Here is a 15,627-nt window from a genome sequence, read left to right as displayed (position 1 = left end):
CAACAAGTTGCAACATCGGAAGCAGATGATTGACTTGGAGAAGCAGGAGACGTATGCCAAATGGGAGCTCAAGAAGGGAAAGACTTTTGAATCAATTGATCTCTGGAAAGAGAGGAGCTCGAGAAAGAGAGATTGCAGCTGGCTCGGGACACGGAAGATCCGAGGATCTTGTTGGCTGATGCTTCCATCTTGGGTCCGGAAAATAATAAGTGGCTTGAGCCAAAGAAGGTGATTAACACGTGCAAGTGCCGGAATGATTCATTCTTGTATCTCCTATCTATGAATTGTCGTATTTTCTTTTGGCATGTGAACTGTTGAATTGTGCTTCGTTTTTGCTATGTTGCATTGGCAATGAATCTGTGCTATATGATGGGCGTGGTTGTCCGGGAGGCATTCACTATGTGAGGGGTGTGGTTGTCCAGGAGGACAAGTGAGGAGCCATCCAGCGTTGTCCGGGGACGTGCCCGCGGGCGTTTGGGGGTCAGATTTACCACGTCAGGCTCTAGATGCTCTCATCTGAGACGACGATCTTTCTAGTTGTCATCGGCATCATTTAACTCCTGTTTGTGTTTCAGAGGTGGCATCGAGAGCAATACGGCATGGATTTCTCCAGGACCAATGTGTAATTTCAATTTCTATATTGCATCGACATTTTCATTAAAAAATATTTAATTCCACAGTGCAGTTGTTTTTTGGGGGCAAGAGAGATGTGTGTCCGATGCACCGAGAGAAAAGGAATAAGTGAAGGTTGATTCAATGTGAATTCAACTTGAATTTATCGTATTGTGGGGCGAGGCCGGTTTGATTTGAATTTGATTGGACCGTGTGAAGCGAATGAATTGTGAACCGACAAACCTAGACTAGATTGACCAGGTTAATTCGGTGAAAGATATGGACGAAGACAAATCATGAACTAGAGAAGATAGAAAAATTGCACACCATAGCTAAAATATACGAAGAACACACTTGTATTTTAAAACTAAGCTAGCTGCCGGTTCGCTCTCGTATAAACTACTCCGTCTAAATTACATTAGCTCGACTCAACTAGATCGACTAATAGCTTCACTTTTCTAGAAAAATAATAGTAATAAATTACACTAGCTCTCTCGTCTTGACTCTGCGTAAAAATGCAGACAAAACCATACCGAACTAAATTGAACTAGATAACTAGTTCATAAACCCGCCGGGCAACCTGATATAAAACTGATCAATGGACTTAGAAGAGCAACATCATGGCCATCAACCCAGCGGCTGTCAGGGCCGCGGCCGGCAGGCCAGAGGCGGCCCCGCTGCTGCTCACGCCGGGCCTTGTCGTTGCTGGTGTTCCCGTGTCCGCCGGCTGGCCCGGCGTCGTCGCGCCGGTCGGAGGCTGGCTCTTCGCGCCGTCGTCAGTAGCCTGAGGAGGCGCCTGCGGCGGAGCGTACGACGGGCTCGATGCCGGTGCGATCCTGGACGATGGCCCTGCGGGGGCGGCCCAAGCCGACGGGGCTGGAGCGGGCCACGCGCCACCTCGATACGCTGACGGCGCCGGTGCGGACTTGGACGACGGACCTGCGGCGCCAGCGGACGGCGACGACGACGACGACGGACTCTTCGCGACGTGGTGAGCCGGGGACGCGGCGGGCGGCTTAGAAGGCGAGGGCATGGCTGGGGCCGGGGCGGGGGCTGCATGGTGGCGACGCCCGGTGAGAAGCGGCACTACGTCGGCCATCGACGCCGCCGGCGCCGCGGCGAGCACGGCGGCCACCAAGAAGAAGACGAAGAGCCTTCTGCACGAAGCCATGGTCGTCGATCGAGATGGTCGCCTACAAAGAAAGACGTACGTACGTGAGGACTGCAGATTGGGTTTTTCGCTGCTGCGCTGCTGTGAGATCGATGGCGGCGCCGGGGCGCCGAATAAATAGCGAGCCGGCATGGAAAGGCGACATCAGTTCCTGATCTGCCGCCGCGCATATATATGGAATGTGCTCGACCGACCGACGTACTGGTTCCTTCTTCCCCGCGTCCTGTGTGGACCGTGAATTCGTGATCGATCGATCGCGCGCGGCCGGCTACCACCATATGCATGGATGGAATCGGAAACAAATCGATGCATAGCTGGCCATGCCAGGCCACGCGCGTTCTACGAAGGTTCCCGGCCGACCGGACTATGGCGGTGCAGTCAATGCGTTCCATGATCCATCGTCTCCTTATGTCTCGCTGCTCAAACCCTGGATCTGTGTACGTTGTGGGTTGTTTAGTGCATGGGGTGTTTGATACATGCATTAAATGTTTCTTTTTTGGAGTTCGGATTTTGTCCATGGCAAATCGAACTTTTTTTATGGCAACTTTAGTTGACGCGAGGATATTTAGTTTAGTTGGTAAGCATGGTAATTTTGTCCTCGGTTTGTTTTTCTGCCAGAAAATTGCAATCCTCGCGTCAACTGAAATTGTCATAAAAAACATTCGATTTGTCATGGGCTAAATCCGAATGTTCGAGATTTATCATTTTTTTCTTTTTTTAAAGTAAGAAGAGCTATGCTGTGGACGAACACGCATAAACATAGTATTTGTCACGAAAAATGCTAGAGTATTATCATAGTAAGAAGAGCTATGCCTTTCTTATTTAACAAGCCGACCGATGGTAAAGTAATGTTGGTTGTGACCTCTATTGTTTGACCAAGCACTCAAGAAGGCAAGTCTATGTGCAAGATGCCTCTATTGTCTCAAGGTAGCTTCTAAAGTAAAAGTAGATTGAGCTTGAGAAGTCCAAGAGGTGAAAGTGAAGGCATGCAAATATTCACATGACGATTGTGGTGCCCTTTGGCACCTTTGTGTATGAGCATGTAGAGCCTAAGACCACATGTTTCAGTGAGGAAACTGGATCCCAAGAGTTAAACTCATGATTTTGCACATTTAACTTCATGTAAATAACAAAAGTCTAAGATCTTCATTATTTGCACATATAGGGATGCACTATCTAATGAACTGATGGTGGAATATTTTTCATTCATACACCATAGTTACATGTTCTTATGCTATAGTAAAAAATGGCTTCATTTGCACTACTTTTTTTTGTATGAGCAAAACTAATGGTAAAAAATGGACTGATTTACCTAAGAGTCCCTAGGGTTCCACGACCGCAAGCAACAAATATGTTGGAGTTACAATATGTTCCATCACATTGGGGCACCTTGAATTCATTTTAATTACCATCAACATTCTATACATGAGAGCACGTACACATTGATGTTATATATCTATGTCCATATTCTGGTCCACCCAATCGCAATGATAAGTGTATATGATCCACGAGTTCATCGTATTTGAAACAATAACATATAAAAATTATAGTAATATTGCAGTTTACTAATAAATATCAGCAATAAAAAGGTGTTTGCATGCTTTTCTACTTCCTAACAAATATCATATGCAATAATGTAGGTAAAGTCAAGTTGCATATTGGTGCTTTGGGAAATGGTATAAACTAATCTAAGGCATTACCTATTTGTTATAATAAAAATCACAATAAGTCGTGTTATAATAAAAATCACAATAAGTCGCGTTATAATAAAAATCACAATAAGTCGCATTCGAATCTCTGCCATTTTGTTGACACTCTCTTGATACATGAAACCTGATATATTGGTGTTTTCTTCCCTGTACAAACCTGATTTGCTTTAAAATTTACTTGGGCCCTCTTTGGCTGGGCTCAAGCAGCTTGTCTGTGTTGCTTCCATGGTCCTAAAAGCTCAAGCCCAATCAAACACCAAATATTGTTGATGGGCTTGGCAGAAGTTATCTCTCCAATTGCACTGGAATGGAAAAGCACTTCTGGACAGCCCTGAGCCCACCACCGCAGCTTCTCATCCACTTGTCACAAAATTTATCCCTCAAAAAAAAAAACTCGTCACAGAATTTCCCCTTGAGGGCTTGTGCATTATTGTCCCCTAAAGAATGTTGTCTTCTTTCCATTGCCTTGCACCAACGATAGTACTTTTTAGGAAAATACTATCTTGTTTGTTTGGGTTATCCCAATGACACCGGATATCTAGCTCCACACAAGGGAACAAAGTACTATCGACAAAGCCATAAACCAAGTGGAAAAATGGAATTCTTTAACCATGCTCATTTTCACTTGGGAATGCCATTGAGCGCTCCTTTGGTATGTTCAAGATGAAATGGCATCTTCTAAAATATGTCACAAGTTACCCGGTTGTGAACCAAACCCAGATAATAGTTGCATGTATGGCGCGCCATAATTGGATAAGAGAGAGTACTCTCCGTTACAAGTAGTTTACTTGTGTGAGTTTACTTGTGTGATTAGGATGACAACCATGTGTCGGGTAACATTCAATCTGAGCAATCTACATCACTTCATGGCCTTTATGTGGGAAATGAGCATGCCAACATGAATGACATTTGTGAAAAATATTGCAAATGCTTTGATGGGACAAGACGACAAAGAGGAGGATGACGAAGATGATGACTAGTGTGCGCAAAGACTTGGCTTGTATTTTGGTCCTAACTTAATTGTAATATGGGGAACCACTTATAGTTTGTGATCCTTTTATTACTAATCTATCATGAGGTATTAAAGTGGATGTGTGCATGTGTGCATATGTTAATGGATTTTATTAGTGATAATTACGTAGCAATAAAAGAAAATATATTTGGGCTAAATAGGTGCTAAGCATGTTTTTTGAGCTACTATGCAGCATAACTTGATAAAATCGGTGTTTAAATAACATGTTCGTTATCCGTGGGCATTATAGACTTTCACTGCCAGCTATAGCCTCACTAGCCGCGCGCCCTAAAAAAGTTACCAAACATGTTTGTTTGGCTTCTCGGCTTCTACTAGCTCCAGCCTGCTTCTCGGCTTCTATCAACTCCAACCGCTTCTTAGTCAGCCGCAGCCCCAACAAACAGGTCCTTAGACAATGGAACAAACACCTTTTTAGAGTTCATCGGAATAAATTAACGGTCTGTACATCAAGCCTGAGAGCCTCACAAGGAAGAGATAATTTTCATTGGTGATTGAATCGTCACACATGTATAGGGAAGATTATTGACCATTGCATAAAACTTTTGTCAATATCATTTTTCAGTAAAAAGAATTGAGTTCACTGAATCAGTGCCAAAGGCACACATGTGCTTGAGAGTCAAATGCTATGCGATTCCCACATTGTAACAGCACACTGCCGCCACACGCGCGGAGTCTCACACTCTTGCTCCGTCCCCCTTCCTCACGCGCGGACCACACGTGAGGAAGACACACGCGTTCGTTCCAAAGCCCGGGTCGGGTCGGGTCGGGTCGTGCGGCCGCAGAACAAGAAGACAATTTCCTCCACCTGCTCCCTCCCTCCCTCCCTCCCTCGGCTCGGCTGCTGCAGCGACAGGCTTTTCCTCCCTCCTTTTCCGCTGCTCTGCGCCAATGCTCCGCTCTTCATCACCACACGCCGCGCGCACCCACCCACCACCACCATCACCTCCGGGAGGGGGCTGCTCTGCTCGCTCGCCCCTATCCATCCACCTCCCCCTCACCCTCCGCCCCCGCTGCCGCATTCCTCCCCTCCCCTCCCTCCTCGCGCGCGCACGGCAGCCTCCGCCGCCGTCCGTCCCCGGCCGGAGGCACAGAAAGAAAGGTAGCACCACCGCTTCTCCCTCTCTCTCTCTCTCCCTCCGATGACCGTTCTTCCCCGGCAGATCAGCCTGCACGCCTTCTTCTTCAGCTCTCTTCTTTCCGCGGCCGATCCTCCTGCCAGCGGCGCAATGCTACCAGGCAGGCAGGCAGGAATGGGGTTTTCGGCCCCCTCGTTTTGCCCGATCCTTCCTATTTCGGGTGGGGGTTTCGGTCCACAACACAAAAGGGGGAGATTTTGGGCTGCGGCGATTTCCGCTGCTCCACGGCGCTCCGATTCCTAGATTCTGCTGGGGCTTTTAGCACGGACCAAAATCAACATCATCTGACTGTTTGAAACAAACTACTATAAAGTGCACATATATTCTGTATTTGATATATGACGGTGCCACGGAAATGCTGGGATGTGGATTCCATCTCGCCATGGGTTGCTGCCGTTGGTGTTGAAAAACTGCAGATTTCGTGCCTTCGGGTGCATAATTTTGGCACTAGTAAGTAGTAGGATGCAGCTTTCGATCTGCACTGATAGATAGCAGGGGGGTGTCACTCACAGACACAGTGCTGCAGATATATGCAACTCTCTACAACCACTTGAACCCCCAAGGGGAGGGGAGCAGACTAGCTGCCGTGCTGAATTAATTAAGGCTGTTTCATTTATGCGTGTTCCTTCTAGTTTTGTGGATGGCTACCAAAGTGCGCGCGCACAACACATCGTCTGCCTCGATTCGGCTTAACAGTCTAGGAAGAGAAAACATGCATCTTCTGTGGCTTACACTAGCTAGATCTCAAGGTCTCTACTGCCATTTGGGGAAGTGATTTATGTGTGTTCATTTCAGTTTTGTTTGTGACTGCCAAATTGTGCTGCTTCATATGGGCCAACTGATTACTCACTACTGTAGTGCACACAGCACATTGTGCGGCTCGATGAGGGTTAAGAGCGTGGGCAGCATGCACATTGTGCGGCTTACGCTTGAGTCTAGAAAACTAGCAAGTACAATGCAGCTCCATAAGGGAAGGGAACTAGTTTCAGCACCAAATCAAACAAGACCAGCATTGGAGGAAGTGGGTGCTCCACACTTTCTGAGGTTTCCGGTAGAGTCGCGGTTGTGGTAAACAGGAGTGCCACTTGTTCTTGTTTTCATGTGTTCCTTTTGGTTTCATGACTATCGAATTCCGCAACTTGGTGTAGGATCATGCGATTTACTTGTCACTGTAGGAAGCAGATTGTGTGACTCGATGCGGATTAAGAGTGTATAGGAAACATATCGTGCAGCTTACACTAGATTGCAAGGTTTATACGGGAGCACATTTGATTCATTTTTTTACAACGCGTCGATGCTGTAGTGTGTGCTGATCATTCGATTCTTCTTCTATATGTAGGCAGCGAATTGTGTGGCTCGATGTGGACTAAGTGTGTAGACAACACGGCTTGTGGCTTGCGCTAGATTTCGAGGTCTCTACCGAGGGTGAATTTCTCTTTTTTTTACAAGGTACCGATGATATATGTGTGCTGGTCATTTGATTTTTTTTTGAACGAATGGTCATTTGATATTTGTGCTATGTGTTTGCTGATCATTCAATATTTGCGTTAATAACAAACTGATGTCCTGTATTGCTTTTGCTAAATAATCTTCTCCTCTGTGAACCAGTTGTTGGTGCAAGAATGGGGCGCAAAAGTGACCTGGCTGACCAGCTGCAGGAGGATGGCAGTGATGGAATGAATGCTGTTGCTGCCGAATATGAAGAATGCAGTGAAGAAGAAGAACCATTTGAACGTGAATTCTACGATGATGATGATGATGATGATGATGATGATGACAAAGAAAATGTGGGTGAGCCAGAGACACAAGCTGTGGATCCTTGTGATGATCCTTTTGCGGAAGAAGAGGAGGCTAATGCAGAGGAACCTTGCGGTGGCATCACCCCACTTGAAGATGAGGATGCCAGTTACGATGAACCTTTTGTTGATGAACTCTGTTATGAGGAAGAAGACAGTGGCGAGCAGGACCCATATTATGCGGAGCCTTTCACGGATCAGCTCTGTGAAGTGGAGCCATGTGATGTTGAGGTGGCTCATGAGGAAAAGTTTGTGAAGAAGAAGTCCAGTCCTGTTCAGGCTATCAAGAAGGAACAAAATGAGGAAGAGGTCCTAAAACAGGCACTGGGAAAGGGCAGCAGCCATGAGCACAAGGTGGTACCAGTGACTGATGAAATTGAACTGAAGCCGTTCAAGAAACGATTGTCTGTCAGGTTTGCTACTGATGTGTCTTGTTACACATACAGTACTGAAAGTTTTGGTGCTGCCAGGTTGGAGAAAAGGAAAGCTCAGTTTGATGACCAGGACAGCCGCTTGTGTAAGAGGCAAGAACACACAGTTTCTTTACCTCAGGAAGGTGTCAAGCTGAAAGAAGTGGATGACACTAACCTGTATGTGGGTAACCTGCCAGCTTCTGTGACTTCTAACAAGCTCAAAGAGCTATTTCTACCTTTCGGACGAATCGTTCAATCAAGAGTGGCGGATGATCGTTTCACTGGTGTAAGCCGGGGATATGGCTTTGTGAAGTATGCTGAACCTCGTAGTGCCACAGCAGCTATTGAACGCATGAATGGGCGCCTGGTTGATGGGAAAACATTAGAGGTTAGAGTAGCTGCAGTTCCAGCTCCACCATCAGTATCCAATCCATCCATGCAGTCCGTGTCAGAAACTTGCAGTCTGCCCTCAAAGGAAATCGACCCAAGCTACTTGTATGTCTGTAACCTCCCCTCAGCCATGGACACGCTGAAGCTACTCGAGTATTTTCTGCCTTTCGGGAAAGTAACTGATATAAGGATGCCCAGGGATCACACCACAGGTTTAAGCAAAGGATATGGCTTTGTGAAGTACTCTGATTCTCATCATGCAGCTCAGGCCATCATCCATTTGAATGGATTTCTGGTTGAGGGTAAAAAGATAGACGTCCGAGTGTATGACACCTCTCCACCCAGACCCAACAAGGAAATCGACATGGCGAATCTATATGTCTGCAACATTCCTGTATCCATTGACACAAATAAGCTGGTTGAGCTTTTCTCGCCATTTGGTAAGATCACCCATGCTAGAGTGGCAGCAGACCAAGGATATGGCTTCGTCAAGTTTGCCGATTCTCAATGTGCTGCTGAGGCTATTGCACTAATGAATGGATCACTGGTTGAAGGGGAGACATTAATTGTCAGAGTTGCAGGCCTTTCATCATCAGCATCCAGCTCAGCTGTACAAGGCTCGCCAATTGCCTCTCCAGAAATCAACAAATTTAGACTGTACGTCACTAACCTTCCGCGGACCGTGAACGCTGATAAGCTGGTTGAACTTTTCGTGCCCTTTGGTCGGATCAGCAAAGTCATGATCAATCTGGAGTATAGCCTAGTGTTCTATGCAGATGTAGCGTCAGCGATCAAGGCTGTCGAACGCATGGATGGGTACCTAATTGGTGGAAAGAGGCTAGTGGTCAGGCGATCAGACTCCTCTTGTCCAACCGATGGGGCAGATCATGGTTCATCACAGTCAGCTGCCAAGCCCATGAGAGAAATTGATATGGCCAACTTGTGTGTTGCCGGCATCCCACCGACGATGACTGGCGATCAGCTGGTCGAGCTTTTCCGGCCGTACGGACAAATTGTGCAATCTAGGATGTTTCGTGGGTATGGCATGGTTAGGTACCAAAACTCTTCGTCTGCCGCTGCTGCAATTGATCATATGGATGGTTATCTCATTGGAGGAAGTACCCTGGCTGTCAGAGTATCAGGCCTTCCTAATCCTGTTGATTTCAACGCTGCAGCAAACGCTCCTCTAACGCTACAACAGAGGCCTGCCAATGCCAATGCTGCTGCAACAAATCCCATGGATCTCAACGCTGCCACAAATGCTCCCCCAACACTACAACTGCAACAACCGTGGCCTGCCAATGGGCAGCAGAAACAAATCGACATGACCAACTTATATGTCTGCCATCTCCCGCCCTACGTCACCACTGAAAAGCTGATCGAACTCTTTCTGCCATGCGGCCAAATCACTCAAGCCAAGGCAGTTGTTGACCTATGCACTGGTGTGTGCAAGGGATACGGATTTGTCAAATTTGCTGATACTTATGCTTCTGCCGTGGCTCTCAGTTACATGAACGGTTACCTACTGGAGGGCCACATCTTGGAGGTTAGGATAGCTGGTGTCCATCAAAGCGCTATGGGCAGCTACATGGCGCATCTCTACTCCCAGTTCACAGTCCCTGATCCCTCAAAGACGGCAATTGGAGTACCAACGTCGCATTGGCCATACCATTTTGCTGCCGAATCAGCATACACTGAGAACAGGGGCCAGGGAACCGACGCTGCTTCTCAAACATCTCAGCCACCTGAATCTCTATCAGCCAGTTCATCATTTGCTCCTGACATGGAATGGTCTCCTGTGTCCTCAACCCATCTCGCCGACACTAGTTCTCAGCAGCAACAGTTGTCAAGCCATGTCACCGACACTAGTTCTCAGCAGCAGCAACAATCTTCAGCAGGCTGGGCTGGTCCGCCTGGCTTCGAGCCCCCTCATGCGCATGCGGCGGTCTCTCCCCCTCAGCCGCCGCCGTCAGCAGTACCTTGGGCTGGCCCACCCGGCTTCGAGCCCCATTCCATCCCCAAGAAAGATGCCGCCACCGCGACAAAACCTTCCCAACATTGCTCCAAGGTCCATCTGGCAGAGTCAGGAGGCAACCAGAAAAGGTGTTCCATCGTCTAGCACCATCTGCTTTCAGGACACACTTGTGGCCCTCAACACCAATGATGTTCTTTTGTGCCTCAGTGTATCTCTTATATTACTTCTGGAACAAAATGAAAGATCCATGTGCTAATTAACATCATTTGGTTTAGCTAAGTATTTAACTAGTAGTAGACTTGGTTGGTTAGGGCGAGCTGGCTGCTAAAATGAAGACAATTAATTGCCAGCGTAATCGTATTGTTAATTAACCTGCATGGTTATTTGTGATGCCAGCTGATGGCCTCCACTTTAGTTAAGACGATTAATGGTTCCATTTCCATGCTGGCTTGCTGGTGTGATGCATTCTGAACTTTTAAATATGCTAGTATTTGTTCAGTCGAGTACAAGTTCTGTTCTGTTTTCAGAAGAAAGGAGAGTATCAGATTCCAGTTAAAAATCTACATAAGATTTTGGTTTTGTGTTGGGGATCTGTGTGCTCTCAGGCCGCAGATCTTTGAACAGAAATCGTGTCTTTTATTCTTCATTTAATTAGAATAGTGATCATGTTTTACAGTCTGTAGTACCGCAACTCTAATTTTTCAAATTGAGTTTCCACTAGTTTTTCTTTCATGTGTTGGTGTTTGCATTGCCGATTCAGCTATCTCTGGAGTTCATATCTTGAACAATGTCTTGTGAATTGTTCTCCAGGTGGTCTTATTTTGATGGCAGAGCTGGTTGAAGTAGAGCTCCGTTTTCATGCAGCTAAGATTCTCCTTTTCTCTTCTTTTTTATCCATTTAATTTTTTCAAGATTTTTTATTAGTTTTTAATGATGTTAATGCTATTCTTAATTTAGCACTCCCTCCGTCCGTAAATACTTGTCCTAGAAATAGATAAAATGGATGTATCTATAACTAAAATAAGTCTAGATACAACCATTTCCAGGACAAGTATTTCCGGACGGAGGGAGTATTTCTATGAGTAATTTCTTGCCATGAATTTGTATCATGGGTAATAAATTTTTTCTACATTTCAAAAAGTTGGCATGCATTGACATAGGACAGGAGGCTTAGCTAACACTGGATAGTTAGATTCAATATGAGGCCTTGCATGTGTCAGCAAATTTGTGAAGACGCTTTTTTAAAGAAACAAACCATCTACTTAGATGTTTGTAACTGTTAAGGTATAAAACTGACCCATACTTCTGTGATCAATAATGTACTAGCAAAAATCGCCATTTTCCGAAAGCACAAGAGAATTCTCTATTGTACAAGGTGAAAGCCCATATTAATTTTTAAAGAAGCCAATTGCTCATTCTTTATTTTTCCCAGCACATGAAAGTTGAACGATTGTTTGTCAAAAGCTGGCTAGTTTATTTTGTGGAAGACTGGAACTTTGATAGCTAATATAACCGGGGAAGCGTGAATTTGCTAATAATTCAGAAGCTCACATTCCATTCGAAAAGATTTTCTCAGCAGTTGTGCTCCAGGTATAATTGTTCAAGCACAGGAAAGCTGGGGGAACTAGACTGAACACCCACCAGAATCCATCAACCAGCCTACATTTACTAAGCAGTTCAGATCCAACAACCATCACACGCATGGACCAAGGAACTTCGGCGTCTCCAAAACACTGTCTCAACAACAAATCAACTTTGCGAATGAGTTCTTGGTTAGCATGGATATGGGCTGCTCGATGCTGATCTTCGCATTGCAGGCAGTCTGTGCCAACGCCTGCACCAACTCATCGACCCTTGGATGATCTTTCTGGCAGTAGATTTTGATCCTCTCGATGCAAGGGTAGCTGCCTGAGCCCGATGGCGACGCTCTCCTTATTGGCAGCAAGAGTTTGCATGTGGTGCATTCGTCCTGCAGAATATCAACATCAAGGTAGTCGTAGTGTCAGTAAGAGTTGTAGCAGACCAATTGGTACGTGGACATATATGCTTCTGAGTAAGTACCATTTCGAGCTTCAAAGTGAGCTCCTTCAGCTTGTCCGAGCACTGGAGAATCCGGTGCAGTGGGTACAAGTCAGCAGTCATGCACCAATCGCCCAGCACCAACCTTGTCAGGTTGCTGAACATCGGGCATGTTTGCAAAGTTCCCTCAAATGTGCGCTTGAAATTCATCCATCAGACATGAAAGCAAACATTCTTAGACTAGCAACATTGGCATTTTTCATCATATGGGTAAGAAACAGAAAAGAACCCATTCTTACCTCATGCAATGGCGCATGCAGCTCCAACGTTGTGGCATGTGAAAGGCCATCAAGTAGATGTAGATGATGATCCAATACTGTGTACTTATGATGAAAATATTTGGGTATTAGACTAATCGAAGCTGTTACCAGACAAGACAGATCCCTGGTTACTATACCACCAATTTCTGTGTCAAGGATAGAGAGATGGGTAAGGTTCCTAGCACAAATCAGGAGACCGGAGGTAAGCTGGCAGTCACTGATATGCAGAACCTTGAGTGACCTCGATGAGATCTCCTCACGGTCACAGAAACCACACCACTCCAGCTCTAGATGTTCAAGCACAGGGCAGTCGTAGTTCAGCGGCCTAAATAACCCATGTTTCAACATGACAGATTGGAGCCTGATTGTTTTGAGGTGCCGAGAAGGAAAGATTACTGTCCTATCCAAACTGAGAGATCCAGAAATATGAAGCAGACGAACTTTGTGCATAATGGCATGACGAACCACACGGAACATTTGGTATCATTAACCCATTGGGCAGAGATTCGGGCTTCATCCAAGGAAGTGGTACAGTCATGCAAGAGCAGCAAGCAGTCCCCGAAATTCTCCAGCTTCCGTTTATCCACGAAATCTTGGCTGTCGATGCGGATGAATGGTGTAGAGCACCAAAGATTGCGCCATCTTGGTGAGAGAAGACTTGTGCGCACGACCTCCGGCATCGGCAGGAAGGACATCACATGGTGGAGCAGATCATCGGATAGGCTGCTGAGCCTGTCGACACCATTCCTGCTGCCTCGCGCACTCTTGGAACCACGGGGAATCGAAGTTGGTGCCGACATTTCATCAAACAGAACAGCTGCATGAATCCACAAAGGGCTAAATAATCAAAATCACTGGTATACACATTTTGAGAAATCCTACATACACACGAAGGCATGAAACGATTTCAATCATGAAGCAGCTGTGTTAGCGGTCACACAATGCAACATTATGTAAACGCATATAGTTCAGGGAGCGAGAAACTGTGGAAAGTTTAAGCTGCAAATACCACCACCCTTCTAGTTCTAGAGAGGTGTGTTTACGACATTGCTTCAGAGCAAAGTGGTAAGCAAAAAAAGAATCTGAACCGGGTAGCACCTTTCTGTTAACACACTAATAGGAGCAATTATGTTCTCCAAGATATCGAAATAATCCAACAATCACTGCTTCGAAAAGTATTTTGTGTTCTTATAAGCATTCCAGTTTAAATTACAACACTTGACATAAGTTTAACAGTAGCAGCAAAGATGGTGCTAGATGCAGAGCATGGTAAATTGGTGATCAGTCACAGACAGAATTTTGTGCCCATTACAAAACTTACAAAGCTACTCTTAATGAAGAGAGTTCGGGCCATTACTTGGTTACAAAAAGGGAAACGTGGTGACCATTAAGTTGTTTCTCAAATACTTCCTCTGTAAACTAATATAAGAGCATTTAGATCACTAAAATAGTAATCTAAACGTCCTTATATTAGTTTACGGAGGGAGTATCTGTAAAGTAAGTTGACAGTTGATGTACTCACTTTAGTATATTTTCCTTGAGTACTTTCTAATTTATATAACCAGGAAGTATCATTGCATGATTGACATCAATTGTGTGTAGGTTCAATTGTATGGTTGACATGAACATGAATTGACATCAATAGCAATATAAGCAGGAGCACTGTGTGCATTAATTATGCATCTTTATCTTCCCAGATTTGGTAAGCAGAATTGCAGGGAGATCAGCTGTACCTTGCTAACTTGCTAAGGCAGGTCGGCAGTGCTGGTCTGGCGCCGCGGAGGAGGCAGCGATGATGCGGACTGCGGACGCCCAGCGGGTTGGAGGCGAGCCGGCGAGGGAGAGGACCGTGCGGCCGGCCGGCGCCGTGATGGGAGCGAGCTAGCTACAGCCGACAAGGGACAGTACAGCGGAGCTGCGGGGCAAGCCGGCGAGGGGAAGGAGAGGGCCAGAGGGGAGCGGGCCGGCGGCCGACCGGCGACGTCTGGGAGGGGAGCGGCCGACGGTCGAGGGAGAGGAGCGGCGCTGTCAGCCGCCGTGTGCCCGTGTGGCGGCGTCCCTCTCTGTCGATAGGAGAGAGAGGAAGTCATGGGAGCGGGCTGCTGCCTTGCTGGGCTCAGGCCGATGGGCTGCCGTTTTGGGCCCCATATAAATTGTCAGAATTCTAGGTGGCCCACGGCCCACCCGTGCTTCCCACTAGCGACCAAGGGGATGGTCTATTTTATTTTATTTTATTTTTTGAGACTAGGCCGGGCCCTACTGCTCATTGCGTCAAAATGTCGACAGAACGCACAGGCAATACCCCGCATCGCTAGCAATGGGCCGGCCCATTAAACCAGACCTAGACATCCGGTTTTGGGAAGCCTCTAGAAGGTTCCCTGAACCGTTTTTTCTTGTTTTTACCGTTTTTCCTGTTACTTCTTGGGTTTTTTCGTTTTTTCTTTTCTCTGTTTTTCTGTTTCGTTTTCTTGTTCTTTTTCTGGTTTCCGTTTTTTTTCCTTTTTTTTGTTTCTTTCGAAAATTGTTCAGAAAGTCCAAAATTTGTTCGTGTTTCTAAAAAAGTTCCAAATTTCAAAAAAATGTTCGTGTTTAAAAAAATTGTTCAAAATTCGAAAAATGTTTGCTTTTTCCAAAAATTGTTCCGGCATTAAAAAATTATTCTGAATGTTTTTGTTCAAAAAATTTCACATTTTTTAGAAAACGTTTCTGTTTTAAAAATTGTTCATGTTTTCATTTTTTCAGAAGTTTCAAAAAATGTTCCAGTTTTAAAAATTGTTCATGTTTTCATTTTTCAAAAGTTTAAAAAAATGTTCCAGTTTTAAAAATTGTTCACAAGGTTTTAAAAAATCGTGTTTGGAAATTTTGTTCAGGAATTTGAAAATATGTTCACCTTTCCAAATTTTGTTCTGAAATTTGTAAAAATGTTCTGGTTGCAAAAAAACTGTTCAAGATTTTGAAAAAATGTTCTTGTTTTTCGAAAATTTTATAGCTTTTTAAAAGTTGTTCACAAATTTGGTAAGTTTTTGCTTTTCACACAACATTCCGTTTTTAAA

At 45.5% G+C, this 15,627-nt stretch overlaps 1 protein-coding gene and 1 pseudogene across 4 annotated transcripts; one reads left to right on the top strand and one right to left on the bottom strand.

The window, feature by feature from the left end:
• The first annotated feature begins 5,375 nt into the window (after positions 1-5,375).
• Positions 5,376-11,633, top strand: LOC125540425 (uncharacterized). 3 transcript variants are annotated; one of them, XM_087545452.1, is made up of 4 exons: positions 5,487-5,624; positions 7,001-7,110; positions 7,270-10,363; positions 11,046-11,633. In XM_087545452.1, the coding sequence occupies exons 3-4, from the start codon at positions 7,284-7,286 to the stop codon at positions 11,074-11,076; spliced, it is 3,111 nt and encodes a 1,036-aa protein (XP_087401578.1). In that variant the 5' UTR covers positions 5,487-5,624; positions 7,001-7,110; positions 7,270-7,283; the 3' UTR covers positions 11,077-11,633. The 3 variants fall into 3 exon arrangements, with proteins under 3 accessions (XP_087401576.1, XP_087401577.1, XP_087401578.1); XM_087545450.1 differs by lacking the exon at positions 7,001-7,110 and having other exon boundaries at positions 5,376-5,624; XM_087545451.1 differs by lacking the exons at positions 7,001-7,110; positions 11,046-11,633 and having other exon boundaries at positions 5,377-5,624; positions 7,270-10,961.
• A 129-nt stretch (positions 11,634-11,762) lies between these two features.
• LOC125540426 (putative FBD-associated F-box protein At5g53640) lies at positions 11,763-14,934 on the bottom strand (annotated as a pseudogene). Its single transcript, XR_015617715.1, has 4 exons — positions 14,308-14,934; positions 12,554-13,391; positions 12,297-12,452; positions 11,763-12,204 (listed from the first exon to the last, which is right to left on the bottom strand). The product of XR_015617715.1 is annotated as a putative FBD-associated F-box protein At5g53640 (transcript).
• Between the last annotated feature and the right edge of the window lie 693 nt (positions 14,935-15,627).

Source organism: Triticum urartu, chromosome 2A, assembly GCF_056163025.1.
Source record: "Triticum urartu cultivar PI428250 chromosome 2A, HENAU_Tu73, whole genome shotgun sequence".
Classification (NCBI taxonomy): domain Eukaryota; kingdom Viridiplantae; phylum Streptophyta; class Magnoliopsida; order Poales; family Poaceae; genus Triticum; species Triticum urartu.
This window is presented reverse-complemented; position numbering and strand designations above follow the sequence as displayed.

Coding starts and splice junctions, on each gene's coding strand:
- LOC125540425 (XM_087545450.1), top strand. CDS start 5,414: ATGCTCCGCTCTTCATCACCACACGCCGCGCGCACCCACCCACCACCA. Junction 5,625..7,269: donor CCGGAGGCACAGAAAGAAAG/GTAGCACCACCG, acceptor TCTGTGAACCAG/TTGTTGGTGCAAGAATGGGG. Junction 10,364..11,045: donor TCAGGAGGCAACCAGAAAAG/GTGTTCCATCGT, acceptor ATTGTTCTCCAG/GTGGTCTTATTTTGATGGCA.